Genomic DNA, 19327 nt, shown 5'->3' with positions numbered 1-19327 from the left:
GCAAAATACGGAAATTCCCATGATCGGGGAAACTTCTTAACATTTTTCATTTAAGGAAAGTTATAACTGAATAATTGCCAATACTTCTTTATAATTGACCCATACTTGTCTCTAATAATTTAGTTGTAATGAACTGTGAGGTTATGTTAATTGATGAATATGTAAGTAATCAACATGCCACGGCTGCGCATATTTAAGTCCCAACAGTCATAAGTATACAGATGCAGAGACATCTGGTTGTATAAACGAGCTGATTTCAACGTCTTCACCATTTACATAAAAAATTGGAATTTTATAACAATGATGAATGTAGAATATGCTATTGCTTTATTCAGGAAAAAACTTTTAGAACTGAAGAAAATATGTATTCCATTTAAACTAGTTACAGGTTGTCCTAATGATAAACCTTGGTGCGACTCTATGACAACCGCGCAAACGTAGCCGACTTAAAGCTACCATTAAAACAAAACTTCTGAAAACAACTGAGCTAAATTCAAATTCGCTCGTTACAGAGTCAAATATATGATAAAAGATGACCAGAAACAGTTTTACTCCAAAAATTAAACTACATTAACTGATTTAAAATCGAGAAATTCTAAGCAATACTGGAAGATGTTAAAACATCTCATACACAAGCATTCACACTCTGATATGATACCACTCCTAAAATCGGTCGACATTGATGGAAACGTAACTATATATCCGTCTGATGAAGAAGAAGCAACGTGCTTAAATAATTATTTTGTCTTCATATCAACTTTAGAAATATATTTTGGGAGTTCTTCCCGTGTCTACTCAGTTTGTAATTATCTTTTTGCAAAATGTGTTAATTACTGAAACTAAAGTAATAGAAATAATACAAATTGTAATAACTAACAACGCTGTTGGTGAAGACTAAATCAGTCATCATTTTTCTGAAGCATGCTTGCGAGTCATTTTCAAAACATGAAGCTTATTGTTTTATAAATCATTACAAGAATGCACACTTTCTTCATTATGGAAAATGCTATTGTGATGCCCTTATTGACAAAAAGGGTGACTCGAATACCCTCCAACAATCGTCTCATTTATCTTTTATGCTGTTTAGGGAAGCGCATTGAGCGTGTTGTATATAAACACCTGTATAACCATTGTATTGCACACAATTTAATTTATTGCAAACAATAAGGATTTCTACGAGGGCATGCAACAGTCTATCAACTTATTGATATATTTGATCAAATAGCTCGATCTATTGAGGATTTTAAAAACTTAATTGTATGATTTTCTGCGATTATACCCAAGGCGTTCGACTGCGTTTGGCATCAAGGTCTTTTATTCAAACTTAAAGAAAATGGCATACGTGCAAATATACTAAATTGGATAAAAAGTTACTTGTCTAACCGTACTCAAAAGTATTTGTAGGCTCAGTGAAGTCGTAGTCATTAGACGTAAATGCCGGTGTCCCTAAGGGCTCATTGTTAGGTTTTCTGTTTTTCCTGATTTATGTTTATGATATTGTAGAAATTCTTGTTAGTATTACCCGATTGTTTGCCAACGACACTTCAATATCATGTAACTACATCCGTTTTAGCCGATCTCTTGAGTTTTTTAAAACATAACCTCTGCCCAATTAAAGTGTGGGCAAAAATACTTGTTGATTTAAATCCCGAAAAATATGAGGCAATTTTATTTACAACACAAAACAATATTCCTTTTCCAAACTGAATGTTTGGTCATGTACCAGTAACATTTGTTGATAATCACTAACATCTCAGTATTACGTTTAGAAGCGATGGAAAATAGAAGAAACACACATATAATATTCTGACATCCACGACGAACAAACTCGATGTTTTGTTTAAAGTTAAGTATACACTCTTAAAAGAAAGTTTCTAAATCAAATATAGTTCCCACATTTGCAGCCATTACTAGAATACGCGCGCATTTTATGGGACGTTTGTACAGTGTACGACATGGTATTACAAGAAAAAAATCAAAAACGAAGTCGCGCGTATTGACACAGGCCTAACCAGATCCGTCTCACTTAGAAACCTTTATTCTGAAAATAAATGACCGAGTCTAAACAAACGACGAAGTTATCTCAAACTAATGAATATAGTTCAAATGCATAACGGCCAATACCCCAATTACCTTACTAAACCTTCTTTCACAAACAGTTCATGAACGATCCTCTCGGAATCGTAGAAATGCGGAAAAATATATTATTTTATTAATAAAAACTTTATTCGCGCTCATTTTTACAATTTACAATCTGCAATTAATCTACGGAATTCGTTACCTATTGATATCCGAAATATTGACAACAATCGAATTTTAAAACTTCCTTGAAACAATTATTTAATTTATGCGAAGACAATCCCCGATACGGTAAGCCTTCATTAAATTGTGAAAACAACCGCTTCATTATTACTATCATTGTTAATATGTGTACGTATTCGATATTTGTTTATTATTATTATTATTAGTAGTATTAGTATTATCATCATCATCATCATCATCATCATCATCATCATCATCATCATCATCATCATCATCATCATCATCATCATCATCATCATCATCATCATCATCATCATCATCATCAGTTTCATCAGTATCATCAGTATCATCAGTATCATCATCATAATCATCATCATCATCAGTATCATCATGACTAAGCAAATTTGGTACGATTATTGGGATACATTCCGCTTTACAGATAGTGCAGACTCAAGCGCAGAAGAATCTCAATTAATGCGACATACACTCAGGACTCGAACGATGCATTATATTATTCGTTGAATTTTCCATGAAGATAAATTGCGTGTGCCAGCTACGTGCGAAAATATTTGCATAAATCGTTTGTATAATATCTAAAAAGCAAACGATATTTATTGATACGAACCATATCTCCTATTTCACACGTTTTCATAATTCATTGAACAAATGTTATTGCTAAGGATAAAGTTACATTGGGGAATGTAAGTAAATCATGTCGTCATGCGTTTTGTTTGGAAAAACATATCATTCATTTTACAACATATATTCAACGATCACGAATAAGTGAAGTCGCAGACGTTGGCGCAATCATCACCATCATTCAGCGACTGAAGTTTGAATACTAAAATATACACATTTTTCATATCAGACCATAAATGTGTTACATAAAAGAATATATTTAAAAAAAAAAAAAAGAAGACATGAATAACATAATTGAAATAAATATAAAAATTAGGTAAATGCCATTTATACAATGAGATGAATTAATGCAAAAATAATAATAATAAAAAGAATATTACATTTAATAAACATATTTACAAAATGCATAAACATGAATAATTATATGGCAAATACATAACTAACTAAATGAACAAAAAATCAATCAAATAAGGAATTTATTAATGGTAATTAATATCTTTTTTAATAAGAAAAATTGCCACTTCCATGGTTTAATCACTTAAGTGTTTTGCATAATGCAATACCACTGCCTATGTAGGTGCTTTTAATCAATATGTTTTAAGAGTGGATGTGGGTATTCTTCATTATTCAAAATACGGAGGGGAATATATTAATTCAGTTTGTGCAGATATAGTTATGACACAGTTAAAACACAGTATATATGGTTAAAAATGACTCTGCATGCGCATGTCTTTGTAAATTGATTGTATATACATAAATGACTACAATTATTGAAACACGAAATAAAAATTGTATGCATTCGCGGATTATAGAGAAAACAAAAATAACAATTCACGAAAAGATTTTTTTCAGTAAGATCCAGTAAGCATTGATTAATAATGCTAATTCACATAATGAATTGATCCATTTCGTGTCAACGTTTATAATCGTTTTAGTTTTTCATAGAGTTTGTGAAATACACAGGCAATAGGAAACGTTGCTATTCAACTTTAGTTGTTCAGCCTTCCGATAGTGTGTTTTCGGAAAACTATTTCCAATTTTTGATAAGTAAGTCATCAACAGACCTGCGTGCGAATGTGTTTTTTTTTCATTATAATATGACAAAATACCAGTATGTGTCATATGTATATGTAAATGTTAAACAAAACAATCTCTCAGGTTAGTCTAGCAATAACTGTGGCCTAAAAAGTAAAATCACTCATATATCTTCCAATGCTCGCGTGCTTCAACAAATCGGGCAATAATTTAATGGACAAACAGGGATTGTAGTGAAGCAAAGCCGTGCTTCATTATTGATGACAAATGGGTGTCACATGTTGGTTCTTTCAGAGGCTTTTGTTCGATAGTTTTTCGCCGTTAGATGTTGCCTTGTTATAATAACAAACTGATTGTCTGTTGAAACAATGAAATTAAAATTCTATTAAAACAGCCGGCATTTTAAATACAAATGAAGCGTCATAGTTCAATTGGGTGTTCAGAAATAGTTCACTGATCTTCTTAAATATATTACGACAGTTACACTGTTATTTCAATAACTAATATTGGTTCATCGAGGTACATATGTAAACGATTAGTAGATGTATACTTCTAATGATTCAACTAATGTACTAAAAATTAGCTTAAAATGCCAAAAATTATAGTTATGCAAAATAATTATAAACAATTCAAACACTTTCAAACATGACAAAAGCTCATTTCACGAATCCTTGCAACATAAGGCAGGTTAATTGTCGAACACTATCTTCATCCTCTCAGCAACAGCTATAAAAACAACAGAAAAAATCGATTCCTTCGGTAAATCGAGAAACATTGCAATGCAATTACAGTTCGTCGAATTTGACATGTCTGTTTCTCAAATTTGAAAAATAAAACTGAAAATTTACATGCGACGTTCAATTTATTATATTAATCGCCACATGTGTTATTAGTTACCACTTTTCAGTTGGAGCAATAGAAATAGCATACAATTAGTTTCAGACGTTTTGTTACTAGTGGTTGTTAATTGTGAACGTTCCAATAATATCAGTCACAACAAATCTATATATATATATATTGTAAAGCTTGTCATAATATGGATGTTATGTTGTTTTTTATATAAAACATACTTACTTTCAATCACATATTTTCTAAACAAGTGAGGTGTATTGGGATTTATCATCACGACTTTCGGGGTCTAAATTTTCGTAACAAGCACCCTCCACATCAGCCCTAGACATAATTGAACGATTTTATGGCACACAAAACATGTTGCTGTGTGAGTGAGTAAAATATAAAATATTGAATAACAGTAATTGAGCATATTAGAGTTTACGAAAAGTTTTACTTTGTTTGCATATTTCAAATGTATGCATATTTATTGCATAAAACAAAAGAGACATGTATGATATTTGTTTTTAATCAAAACAATTTGAGGTCAGGATCCCAGCAAACCGTCTGAAACCACAAAGGGCATTCGGATTGACTTTTCCCGGGTTGTACAAATGTAACGTAAGTTTTCGTATTTTGACCGTTTTTAAATTGTGTCTTCTAAATATCAACTTTTGACTCAAGCGTTCAATGATAATGCTAGTGAAAGGTTTGCGAACCAATTGTTTTGAATAAACCGTTCCGTTGAGATGACGGCCGTCTATGAATTTTTGTTTATGTTCATTTAAACAAACGCTAGAGTATGAAATATATCTTGATGTTCTCCCAAAAAGTCTAAGATTCTATTTTTGTAGATTGCGCATGTCGGCACATCCATTACGTATCCAGTCAGGTAGATATGCAAGGAATAATACACCAAGACAGGAACGACACTGTTTAATTTGTAACACAACCGATATAGAAGATGAATATCATTTTGTTTGTGTGTGCTCTAGATACCAAACAATAAGAACAAAATATATCAAAAGTAAATACTATATAAGGCCATCAGTTTACAAATATTTAGAATTACTTAAATCCAGTAACAGAGCTGAACTTATTAAAATATCACTTTTTATAAAAGAATCACTTACCATGCGCACTGAAACTTTAAATGCTCGTGATGTATTGAATACAAATTAATGTTTGCTGATTTATTTATGTAAGGATACAAATGGAACAATTATTGGAATTTATTAATTGCAGCAAATTATATTGGCATTTATTTCAAAATTGTTAGCTGTGTTAAAATAAACTTAGAGCAAATAATTGTATTTATTGTATTAATTTAAAAAAATTGTTAATCTCATATGCATACATATGTTTTGAAAATTCAAAACATATTCGATATTTGCTCATCTCCACTATAGAAATGGTATGATCATTTATGTTAACTTAACACCTTTTTAACAACGGTTGATTTTTTGTTGTTATGTTTTTTTGTTTTTTTGTTTTTTTTTTTTTTTTGTTTTTTTTTTCTCTTCACAAAATATGGAAATATGGATGTCTTAACATGTTGACATATTAGTTGTAAATATATGTGTTTAGACGATGTACTATGTGCAAGTCTTGAATAAAAAAGTCTGTCTGTCTGTCTGTCTGTCATTAAGTGTTTTTGTGATCAGTTGCATTTCTATTACTTATGGCAATTGTGATTTGTAATAGGGAGGGGGTAACCATTTTCGAAAGCAGCGTCAAGCAATTCAACCAACAATTGAGACCAATTCATAAAATATTGAACCAACTGCTACAATATATAAGGAAACAACATATATATCTTTGGGGAATGTATTTAATTGTTGCGAAATACGTGCCTGAGAATATTGGACCCAGTAACATCAACTGAAAATATATATAAAGCACTTAATTAATAATGTTGTAAGTTAAAATAATAGTTTACAACTTTAATATATATATAGAACTAGTAGAGTTTTTGTTGTAGTAGTAGAAGTAGTAGAAGTAGTAGTAGCAGTAGTAGTAGTGGTGGTGGTAATGGTGGTGGTGGTGGTGGTGGTGGTGGTGGTGGTGGTGGTGGTGGTGGTGGTGGTGGTGGTGGTGGTGGTGATGGTGGTGGTGGTGGTGGTGGTGGTGGTGGTGGTAATGGTGGTGGTGGTGGTGGTGGTGGTGGTGGTGGTGGTGGTGGTGGTGGTGGTGGTGGTGGTGGTGGTGGTGGTGGTGGTGGTGGTGGTGGTGGTGGTGGTAATAGTAGTAGTAGTAGTAGTTAGTAGTAGTAGTAGTAGTAGTAGTAGTAGTAGTAGTAGTAGTAGTAGTAGTAGTGTAGTAGTAGTAGTAGTAGTAGTAGTAGTAGTAGTCGTAGTAGTAGTAGTAGTAGTAGTAGTAGTAGTAGTAGTAGTAGTAGTAGTAGTAGTAGTAGAAGTAGGAAGTAGTAGTAGTAGTAGTAGTAGTAGTAGTAGTAGTAGTAGTAGTAGTAGTAGTAGTAGTAGTAATAGTAGTGGTGGTAGTGGTGGTGATGGTGGTGGTGGTGGTGGTGGTGGTGGTGGTGGTGGTGGTGGTGGTGGTTGGTGTGGTCGGTGGTGGTGGTGGTGGTGGTGATGGTGGTGGTGGTGGTGGTAGTAGTAGTAGTAGTAGTAGTAGTAGTAGTAGTAGTAGTAGTAGTAGTAGTAGTAGTAGTAGTAGTAGTAGTAGTAGTAGTAGTAGTAGTAGTAGTAGTAGTAGTAGTAGTAAACATGATGTAGACTCCAATCGCCATACTCGCGCATTACCGTCAGAAATAGTCATCTCTGCTAATGCCATAAATACAATCGGCAGTGGATCTTTTTGTAAAGGTTTTCCAACCCAAGATGTTGATGGATCGTTCTCTGTCATATGAAGCAGTTGAATAATAGATCCCAGTTTCATCGTGGAGGTTGACAGATTACCATCACGTTCATGTATGTCTGCGATGTCTATTTCAATGTTCTGGTAATCAACTGCTAAATTAATATCTACTGTAGAAACTTCTGAAATTTCATGGTAATGAACATATGTGTTCTCTTGTAGAGGCATTTGTAAAATATTTGCATCAATAGCATTGTGTTGAACTGTTGCATTATCATTTTCAGCAACTGCATTATTGACTGCTGAAATATTAATTAGACACATTCTATTTAATAAATTGATAGATATGTATTGCATAAATTAATGTACAGATTAATGGCAACAAGATGATATTCGAGTAAAATTTGTTTTTATTTGAAAGTATTTTCGACGGTCCCAACGACTTCGAAATAGCATTGAATAACTGTACAGTATAATTCGACACATCGTTTAGTTAGAATAAATTGAAATAGCTATTGTATAAACGACTGCATTATTTTATATTTAATTACGTTTCATATACAATTCAATTTCATTAGATAAGAGAACTGACAATTATGGACTGTATTCAAACCTATACCGTCGCGATGTGTCGCGACATCTAGCACACGACTGTACGAGGGGTCATCATCAATACAGTCTTCAATGCCCAAGTCTTGTTGTTCATCTCCATGTTGTGCACTGTGCAGAATCATGCACTCATTTTATATGACGTATTGCAATTATATATGTTGCACAATAGTTTTCCAAATTTCAAATGAATAATTGCCATTAATAATATACATACGACAACAACAGTTTGTATTTAAGTACACATACTCGTTCTAAAACAATATTTTATAAGAGACGTGCACAATAAAAAGAAAACATTACCATTGCCGTTTTGTATTTAGACCTAAAAATGAAAGTTAAATTATGTTAGCTAAATAAAAGTTCATTAACGTCATCATATGTATTAAGATATGTACATACTTAATGATAGGGCAACTGAAACTACTGTATCACATCACATCACGTAATATAAAGACTTTACTTTAAGTAAGATTTATATGATCGTCATGAAAACATTAAATGCATACAGTCTAGAGACGTCAGTGTGTATTTTGTTCACGTCATTAGATTTTTTGTTTTGCATTAAGTCCGTTGGATATATTCAAAATAATGAAAAAAGCATACATAATCATGATATAAAAATAATATTATGTAACATGAACGTTTATTTACTAGACAAAAACAAATAAACAAGCCGTATCAAATATATAATTCGTAGTTTGTAACAAAAATTTAGTGTTTAAGCCATATGTTTATTAAATTCATGAACCAAAATCAAACAACTGCATTAGTTCATCAGATATTTACAGAATCAATTAGTCAGTTAGATTTCGCCTAGTATACCGACCAGCCTCACTATGCGTGGACACAGGTTCCATCCAGGAGGAAGTTGGATTAGAAGACGTGGCATTGTTTGAAACAATAGTCACATTTATGTTTCCCTCGACTGAATTATTTTCCTTGTTCAGCATTGTAAGATTATGCTTTCCTGTTTGATTTTAAAAGTTAGAAATCGGATTAATGTACATTTAAAACTCGTATGTTAATACTAATATAAACAATAATTTTAATTTAATAATCAAACATAATATTCGACAATAGCGATTACTGTCACTTCATTATACTAGTAACAGGACTACTATTCAAATAGAAACACTTCAGCATGTATCGTTATTACAAGAAAACCCAATACTTGACGTTTGCTATTGTGTGTAGTGTTTTTAAAACAATAATATTTTGAAAAAGTTTTACAGTAAATTGCATATTCCAAGCTTCACTTCTTGTGCGAAACAATTTAACGCAACCAACACGACCGATATAAGTTCACAAAACATCATTCTAGCATAATCATTATCATTATTTTGAAAAAGCATTATAAGTGCTGTCATATCATATTTAATAAATTGATTGCTCTTAATAAAACTCTGCATTTTAGTTTGTCATAAATAAAATACAATGAAACTAAGCAAATATTCAAGAATAATTGTAAGTTAAATTTATATCAAATTGAGTAAAATTCCAGTCAATGTAGTTAAATTATTTGAACGTGCTACCAAACCTCTCGAGCACGAACACAGTTTCTTTCGGAAAACGAGCACAACAAGTCCGATGACAAATAAAACAAATGGCCCGCAAATAATAACAGCCAACTGGGTAACTGAAACTAGTAAGACACAAAACCATGATTACACGTACAATCATGCTTTATAGTGACTGTTCAGTACAATGGCGCTTTGCAAATTCTAGTAATGTACATGGTATTGTATTCCATTGTATTGTAATAATAAAACGCTTAAATCTACATTGTGTAACCTGAAAGTTTGTGCACGTTCTGAACAGAGATTGAATTTGTTATGGCAAATGCGATATACTATTTACATCTGGTACAACGTACATACCAATATTGGTCCACTCTAATGTTTTGAGATTTTACAAATTGTTAAAAATTTAATTTTGCCGGAAATGTGTGCGTCAAGAAAAATGCTTTCCATTTAAAGTTTATATATATATATATATATATATATATATATATATATATATATATATATATATATATATATATATATATATATTTCACGTTCATAGTTTAATATAAAGTGTACATAAATGTATAATATTTGTATTTGGGATTCGCTTGTGGTTAGTACTAAAGGATCTGTTCGCAATAAAACTCTTCTAGTGTAATATGTCATTTGTCTTACTGTTTTGTTTCGCAATAGATTCTTCACTTTTGTTTTCCTCGGTAGAGTTTGCGCTGTTTGTTGTGTTGACGATAACGCTTTCAGTTTTGGTGCTCTTTTCTGGACCTAACTCTAAGATAATAAAATATGGCTTAAATCGAATGTGAAATAATTAATTTTTGCACAATGTGGCATATCAATTGCATAAACAAATAATTATTATCAGAGAAACACTTCACTCTTTCAATGAGAGTTCATTAGTATGTGACAATAAAGGTATGTCTTACTTTTCGCATTTGATGGCATTTCTGCCGTCGCGGTAACTGTGCCAGTTTCGTTGTCGATATTAGTAATCATGGTACTCTCCACTTTTGCGATTTGTGTTGTTAGTGTTGTCGTTGTACACTCAAGGCGATCTAAGTTGAAAACAAATAACATGTAAAACTACAGATACATTTCGTCCTGCATTAAGCGGCTAGGAATTCGTATTTTAATAATGTTCAAATAATACGCATGTAGAATAATATTAACACATCGGGTGTCATAATAGATCCAAAGATTTAAGAAATTAGTTGCAACTCAGAAGATTTAAATTACCTCGATTTCACATAATTTAAAAGAAATCATTACGGTTCTAGAAAGTATGGTAATGTAATCTATTAATTTTAAACATAAGACAGTTTTTAAAATAACGAAAATAGCGAAAATTTCGAGTCCTAAATGTTTACGTGTAAACAAGAAATACGTAAACATATTTATTTAAACTGTCAGACAATGAAATCAGCGTTTGGTCGCTGAAAAAAGTATGTTATTATAAGCCTTACTAAAATATTTACACTATTTGTCTATCGTTCTGGTATGAATTTGAAAAGGCCGGACACACAAGGTGTTTCGACATTGTTTTCTCTACAGCCTGTAGTAACAGATACTGATATTTGGCACACGATTGATTCACGCGTACCATTGCTCATGGCGAGCGATGATTATTTCGTGAAAACATAGTTTAAAACAAATAATATTTTAACTTTTTTCATTAAAAAAAACAACATTAAACAGAAAGTAAAATAACAAATAAATGACAACCGACCTAAATAATCAAATACTTTCAACATAATTTTCGTCATTCGGTATGTATGCTAACAAACACATTTGCATTATACGTCGCATTGTGCGTCTTTCTTGGCGGTCTTCAAGTTCAAATTATATACAGACAATCGGTTAATGGATCTCGCAAAATTATACCGTACGATGCATTGCAATTACGTTTGTGTTGAATGATTAATCTTATGGTAAGTTGTTAATAATAAAGTAAAACAAAAGAAATGGTAATTGTGTACGATGGACCCGAAATAGCATGCGTCTGTCAGCATTTTCAAGAGGGCATCAGCGTAACTGTTAAAAAATATTTAAATGTCAACCATATATCACTGTAGAACATAATCTTGATTTTCCTTTCTATAGAATAAAAACGAATTCATGATAAGATGATGTCAAACATTTGTGAGTTTTAACTTTCACCAAGAACATAGCCGTGTCTATAAATTCACTTTAGTGATATAATCTTTAGATGTGAATTTTCATGTAACTCACACATTAAGTTTGATATAATATCGGCTTCACTTTAAGTAAATAATGTTCTTTTTCTTGCATTTATCAGTTTTCTGTACAATTAATCTAATTATAAAATACCTGTTCACCTGACTCATGTGGAAATTCACATTAGCTTTCGTAGATTATGTTTATTTCGTAATAGAAATTAACGGCAAATGTTTTTATTATGAAATTTTGTTAACTATGGAACCTCGGACCTGTAGCTCCAAACATGTGCTAGCGAATATCGGCATTGCAAACCCGTTTTCAGATTTTGAATAATGGTTTCCATGTTACTGTTAAAAACATACATACAAACGGTAATTACAACATTGTTTGACAAACAAACTCACAATAATCATATACATAATCATATACATGTTCACAACATGCCGTTTAAGAATTAATTACAGTTTACACAGTCTGCAATAAAAGGGACATCTAGATTGCTGAATTCATGCGGATTTCATCGTACGAACAAATAATGACATGCAATTTATTATCTTTGCTGTATGCTTACCTGGTATAGTCAAAGTCACATCATTACTAAAATCAGTAGACCCTGTTGACAATGTTGATTTTGTACAGTACCATTGGTCGCCAATATTAACCATATTGTCATCAGTAATGGTGCACGTGACACCTGTTCGATGTAAGCACTTACATTGCGCTGTGTTAATCGTTGAAAGGTAAACTTGACTGCATGCCGTTTCATTAAAAACTACTTTGAGCATGTTTTGCCCATACTTCTCTAGGCTTTCTTTGAAAAATCTCCAGATTCCGTAAGCATTATCAATATCAGTGCAGTTAACTTCCACAGTTGTTGCACATGGCACGTTAACATGGAATAAGGGTTTTGACAACACTGAAATGTAATAATATTAAAAATATCTAATAAAAATGTTATGTGATTTATTAAATACCATCATTGCAAGGTAATATTAAACAAACAAAAGTTATATAACCATGCATTTGCCCGGTTATCCAAATAATAACATTATAATAATATCAATTTAAAAAAAAGTTAAGTTTTAGGCTGTCTTCTCACTAACTATTGATAATAGTAAACCATTAAAAAGACGCACATATATAGAGCGAATAATGTTCAAATATGTATAGACACAATAATCGCAAGTGCTAACACTAAATATTGGCATTGAAAACTTGGAAATATGTTAATGCTCTTTCTCTAAGTTAACATAGCTTTGCTCATGGGTCGTCTTCATTATGTTTGCTACAGGTTGACTACCAGATTATATATTGAGGGTTCAGATTAACCTTTGCAAATAGTTCAGCTACTCATATTCATACAAACGTCATATTAAACTCTAGAGTATTATCTAAATCCAATTCTTGGCAAACTGTTAAATTCTCCGCCTTAAAATTGTCCAGGCCGAGTATCAAATCCAATAACGTTGACATTAAGTAATACATCGAATAGAAAAACATTTATACTAAACTGTATAAATTGCATAGTGCTCTTCCATCGCATGTCTTCGACTTTGTTACAGTTTGAGGAGCTTGTATCAATGCATTCACCTTGTTTGCAAGAGCAATTTTCAATGTGTGAATTAACTGTTTCATTCAGGCATTGTACCTGTTAAGTTATGCCGTGTAACTGCTCGGGTAAGGGCAACTTAACTACATGACGGCCCTAGTCATATTGCCAAGGGTAAGGGCCGGTAAATTTACCAGCTTCTAATGAAATTAACTTTAATTCAAAATGGCGCTGGTGTGTGTTCATGATATAATATAAATGCTTCGCATTAATGAGAAAATGATTCGGACATATTACACGTTAAAGAATATAATAAATAATCCAAAGCATTAAACAACAATATAACTCGTTTTGTTGCATGGTAACACCCTTACATATTTGTCTGTAAATGGAGACAAAATCAAATTTATACTCGAGCAAGGTATCGTATAAATATCAATTGTCTGCATTCAACGATTAAATTGTTAACGGCATTATTGGATTTTAAAATGCGTAACGATACTTTTGGTTTGTAAGTCAAAATAAATAAAACTTACTTGAAATGACATTGACATGCACAGCCATAAATCCGAATAGTATTTTTGAATTCATTATCGTCTTTCAGATCAACACACGCCCGACTTTTTTCTGTCACGATTCGCCCTTTCGTTTGGAATTATTATGGTCACTGAAATATCTACAATCGTACGCTATTATTTGCCACAACAGATAGAATAGGGAAGTAAAGGATGAATAATGGGCGTAAAATGGATATTGTCTGCTTGATCTTGATTTATTGTCCGTGAAGTAATAGTAGTTGAAGAAGAGTAAGTAGTACGAGCAATAGTAGAAGAAGTAGGAGCATCATCGTCTTTTTGACCGGACCATTTTTTTTACTGTTCTTGTGAATAGCATAACATGAAAATGTCATTTTCATGTGTAGTGCTTAGATAAAATACGAGTTAAAGGATGTTTATGATAGTTCATATAATCATACTGGGGTTTTAAAAGCGCATAATAAAAGGGACACATCTTTTATACTTATTTCTATCCGGGTTATTTGTCTTTTTGCCGGGCATTACTCCATCTGTTTGTTTTAGGAATCTATATTTAGGATTCACATCACATATATTTGTATTAAAGAGGCCCTTGAGAGGAATGCTAATACACGAGCCATAACTATCTTGATTTATTATTGATTTATTATTTGCTTTTACTTAATGATTTTTGAGTGCTAACTTCTTAGCGAATGTTGTAAATCAGTTGATATTTATAGTATTACAGCTGGAATATTCCAAACATTCAAAATGCTGTAAAGATTATGATAAAACACAATCAAGCAAAATACTATTACAGAGGAAAAGAAGAATTCATAAAAAGACATTAAAATGGAGTTGCAGTCCTTCCACTTATCTTGTATTTTTGGACAATAAATCATTATTTTCATCAACAGCGATACTTACAGACGTTTATTAACGATTTCATAAACGTTTAGGATTTTTTTTATTTAGGCTTGGTCGAAATTAATTATTGTATAAATGGTTAACAACTATAAAAGATCATAACAGATACTATAAAAACAAAGGATGAGCTCTTCGTATTATCATTTACAACTAAATAGTGAAGAATTAGCAGAAGGCAACCGCAGTCATGAGAAAATGTTGCATGAAAATATTCCAAAAACATTTATCTTGTGCTAATTTGAAAGTGATTTGTAAAATAAAAGTGTGCATGTTGAAAGGCATAAACTCTTATAAGGATAGAGTCAGAGGAGAATCTTGCGTATTAAATAATCGTGAAGTATACACTAATTAACCCCTAACGTAACTTGTATAAACTTCTTTGTTGAAGTAAATGGTGCCCAATTCGTAATAAGTCTGCAGCTCCCAAGCAAGCAAGCAAGTCTGGACTGGATAATTTTCTTGCAAAATGGCTTCCAGAATGGATCCCAAATCCAGAAGTGCAACACAATATTTTGGTCCCATATGTGTCACATAAGTGTGGGTCCCATGAGACGAACATGGGCTAACAACTGGTCCATTATGGGCAAATACAGATTGGACGTTCGTGGGATACTTATAAGAATCCGATGTCGGAAGTGGAACCCGATTTCTTACTGGTCTCAAAGTGGTTAGAACCAATGTCCAACATCAAACAAACGTGAACTAAACGATAAAGTTTACTTTAAACATCTGCAGCAAACAAAGGTAATTTGAATTGGAAAGAATTATTAATAATTAAATTAAACGGTACCAGCACAGTTTTCAAACGTTTGGTTTTCCATATTTTGTAGATATTCAATTAATTTACCTTTACCATAAGGCAAAATAGCAAAAACATAACATACATTATTAAGTTGAAAAAAAGTAACATCCATACAACTAAATGCGGTTATTATTAATTAATTTACAGTATATTATTTTTGTATTCCCTTTAATAAAATATACATTTAAAATGCGTAGCTTAATAATATGCATGTAGACTAAACATTCTGAATATTTACTGTCATCATTAAAATAATTATTGCAATTGGTGTTGGGCTAAATATTAATAATGATATTAAAAAACAATGCCTTATATATAGCGTCACGGCATGATACTACATACAGTTTAAATCGCAGATAAAACACGCAAATCCTTCATTATGCATACACTATGTGAAACTCGCTTTATTATAAGGTTTTGAAGCAACAACACACAAGTCAGTCAAAACGACAGTAGAGTTGTTGAACTTCAGAACACGGTTTTATTTTAACTTTAATGACGGGACTGTTCAACATGGACACTAAACATCACCTCTCCTTTTTATTTCTGTGGCAAATAATACTCTAAGGGAATAAAAAAAAATGGTTAAACATATTCGGGCGTAGGTCGGGGGTACACTACTCTCTGTATCAAGTTTTAACTGTTGGTGAAGGTTGTTGGTTATAATAATGCGTTCCAACATCTACATGTTGTTAAAGTTATGTACATCCATGGCTACTATAGGCAAATAACGATCATGTCACGAGCAGGTAGCATGAATAGTAAGCATGACAAAGTCTAAACTTGTCATCGTAACGAAAATATGTGTCGGTGAAGAACCAGACGACTTTTTAATTATTAGGTATAATTAATTTAGCATAGATATCAGTAATCAACATACACAGTAACAAGGATTTTAACTGGAATTCACCATATGTTAATGCAATATCGACAATTTTCTCTAAAATAAATACTCAACTTGGCCTTACAGTTGAAGAAACAACATCATGTCAGTTTTTTCTCGTACATCGGTATTAAAAATATAGGTTACTATAGAAATGCAATGTTTTTGGTATCGCTCGCATTTCTTCATACATGTACATTTGATTACGACAATGAAGACAATGTAATCAAACAATATCATCTTGTCATATAAATTTTTTTTCACACCGACTTTATGGATAATAAATCACATCTGTGTTAGATTTGTTATCAGAAATCGAACATTCTCTAACCACGGCATGTTTAGTACTGTTTTCAAACAATTATTGTTGAAATATCACGATTGACATTGAAGAAAAAATCACAGTTTGTAAATGTTAAAAGTGTATATAGTAAAATACAGAACCATATTAAAACAGTTACACGACAGTTTGTTTGCAATAAGCTATACAAATCATTTGTACAGGATTGACATTTTTAGCTCTGCTGTTTTCGGAGAAATCCTAGGTATTGTCATAGACACCTCGTCGTCCGCCGTCCGCCGTCTGCCGTCCGCCGTCCGCGTCGTGCTAAAACCTTGAAATTTGTCTCTTAAATCAAAGTGCTTTCACCTTCAACTTTGAAACTTCATATGTAGATTCACCTCGATAAATTCTACACGCCACACCCTTTTTGGGTCACTAGGTCAAAGGTCAAGGTCACTGTGACCTCTAACAAATAAATTCCGACAAGCTTTCATTTATTCAAAACTGCACCCTCAGCCGAGCATTGGCATCCGTTATGCAGTGCTCTTGTTATATATACTTGTTTTATAATAAAAACATGTTTGTTAGTTCTTGCTTTGAATGCATACGTAAATTAGTTGGTATCTTATAAACGTTGAATTATCAAGTTGGTTAAATGTATATAAGTTTCACTAACAGTCCGATACACACAGCACACAATGCAATGAATATATTAATCTTGTAAATATGAAATATGAGGTGATGGTGTACTTTTGCAACTTTGCAATTTAGCTACATGTTTAAATAGGAATCTAGAATAAAACGTACTACTTACAACAACATTTAATTGTTATATTGAATAACTAAAGTGGTTCTTATTGTTTTCATCTAAATAAATGGTTTTCTCACATGATTTTGCTATAAATGAACAGCGGTAAAGGTTTCGAAAAGTTTGCGTGTGCAATACATTAAATGTTTTCAATTATTTAAAACGAACTACTTGTGAATACTCACAATGTTGCAATAAGCACTTTAGAGGAAAACGTCCAGCGGTCTAGAAATTAAATTTCAGTAGTGACTTTTTTCCGAAAAAAATGAAGTCTCGCCTGTTCACTATAATTGTAGAGTTAATTAAATATATCAATATATATTTTGGCTTGAGATCCCATATCGCGAGTGAAGAAAAATAAGACTGTCACTGCCGTGCTCGATTTAGTCCTCCTTAACAATGACCAATACCGTTCGAAAATCCGTTTTAAAACCAAATAAACATGCTATGTTTAGAGAACATTCATATAACTTACTAACATACATGGCTCGGGTATGACTGAAAACGTGACATTGGTTAAGCATTGAGCAAGTGACAAAACGCGTGTATGGTTTTAACATGTGTTCCTATCATTGGAAGTTTTGATAGAGGAAGTAGGTTTTACCAGATTGCGTTCTACCCAGATACTCAATAGCAAACTATCAAAGTAATCTATTGAATACCATATAAACAGAAAGCGGCTTCACTTACACTTTTGTAGGGTACACATTATCAATCATTGCTGAGAATGCAAGTTTTTATACCACTGTTTACACTTTGATTTATATTTCCACAAGGGAAGAATTCGTCAAATACATCGGTTACATAAAAATATGACGATAGAGCCAATCTGTAATATTTCACATTTAAATATTATTCAGGTAAAAGGGAACACACCGCTGTGAAAGAAATTTTTCAAGCAATATAGGCAACGAAAATAGCGTATGGAATCATACATACATTTTTGTATATTTTCAAATACGTCCATTGTATCGAATAACAAATTCCTTGGTGTTTCTGTTACAGCCTTTTAACATAGCAGATATATGTGGCATTTAAGTTCAATCCAAGTACATCTCTTATTGTGTCTGGGATCATTTGAGTCAATTTTACGGTTACTATTTAAGATAGAATTTTCTATATTTCGTGATTTAGTCTTTACCTGTTGTTAACACATTACGTAGTCGTATTATGTATCTATTGCCATCGTGAATGTAACGCTTTGACATGTTGGCATGTACATTTTAACAACAAAATTAGGCGCCGAAGATACCAATCATAACCTAATCATAACAACTTAATCATTATTTGAACGCTTATTGTTCCTAGTCATGAGTAAAACGCACAAACCACGATACAGGATTTTAAGCGGTTGCTATGTTTAAAAAATTGTCATCGTGAAAATATTTCGTAACTATCAACATACATCCAAACGCGGTTTATATATTATTTTATATTATATATATAATAGTCTTTGTTGGTCATGATAATTATTGAACGAATAAAACAATAAACTAAAGCACAAACCCACGATTTCTATATATATTTTTTCACAACATTTTTCAAAGGATGTGTCTGACGTACAGTAACACAACCTCTGAAGTAATCCGCTACTAATGAAGACTGTAAATATCCATGATCGATTTGAAGGCAGGCATATAAAAAAATATCCATAAACCAAACCAAA

The 19327-nt window shown here is 32.2% G+C and overlaps 1 protein-coding gene across 2 annotated transcripts; it reads right to left on the bottom strand.

Moving 5' to 3' along the window:
- Positions 1–4356: 4356 nt before the first annotated feature.
- Positions 4357–14136, bottom strand: LOC127862958 (uncharacterized). 2 transcript variants are annotated; one of them, XM_052402230.1, is made up of 12 exons: positions 13980–14136; positions 12466–12810; positions 10643–10771; positions 10377–10487; positions 9734–9838; positions 9023–9163; positions 8497–8518; positions 8198–8304; positions 7530–7886; positions 6621–6648; positions 5011–5109; positions 4357–4662 (listed from the first exon to the last, which is right to left on the bottom strand). In XM_052402230.1, exons 1-11 carry the CDS (start codon positions 14032–14034, stop codon positions 5028–5030), a joined length of 1482 nt encoding a protein of 493 aa, XP_052258190.1. In that variant the 5' UTR covers positions 14035–14136; the 3' UTR covers positions 4357–4662; positions 5011–5027. The 2 variants fall into 2 exon arrangements, with proteins under 2 accessions (XP_052258190.1, XP_052258191.1); XM_052402231.1 differs by having other exon boundaries at positions 8204–8304.
- Between the last annotated feature and the right edge of the window lie 5191 nt (positions 14137–19327).

Source organism: Dreissena polymorpha, chromosome 16 (assembly GCF_020536995.1).
Source record: "Dreissena polymorpha isolate Duluth1 chromosome 16, UMN_Dpol_1.0, whole genome shotgun sequence".
Lineage (NCBI taxonomy): Eukaryota > Metazoa > Mollusca > Bivalvia > Myida > Dreissenidae > Dreissena > Dreissena polymorpha.
This window is presented reverse-complemented; position numbering and strand designations above follow the sequence as displayed.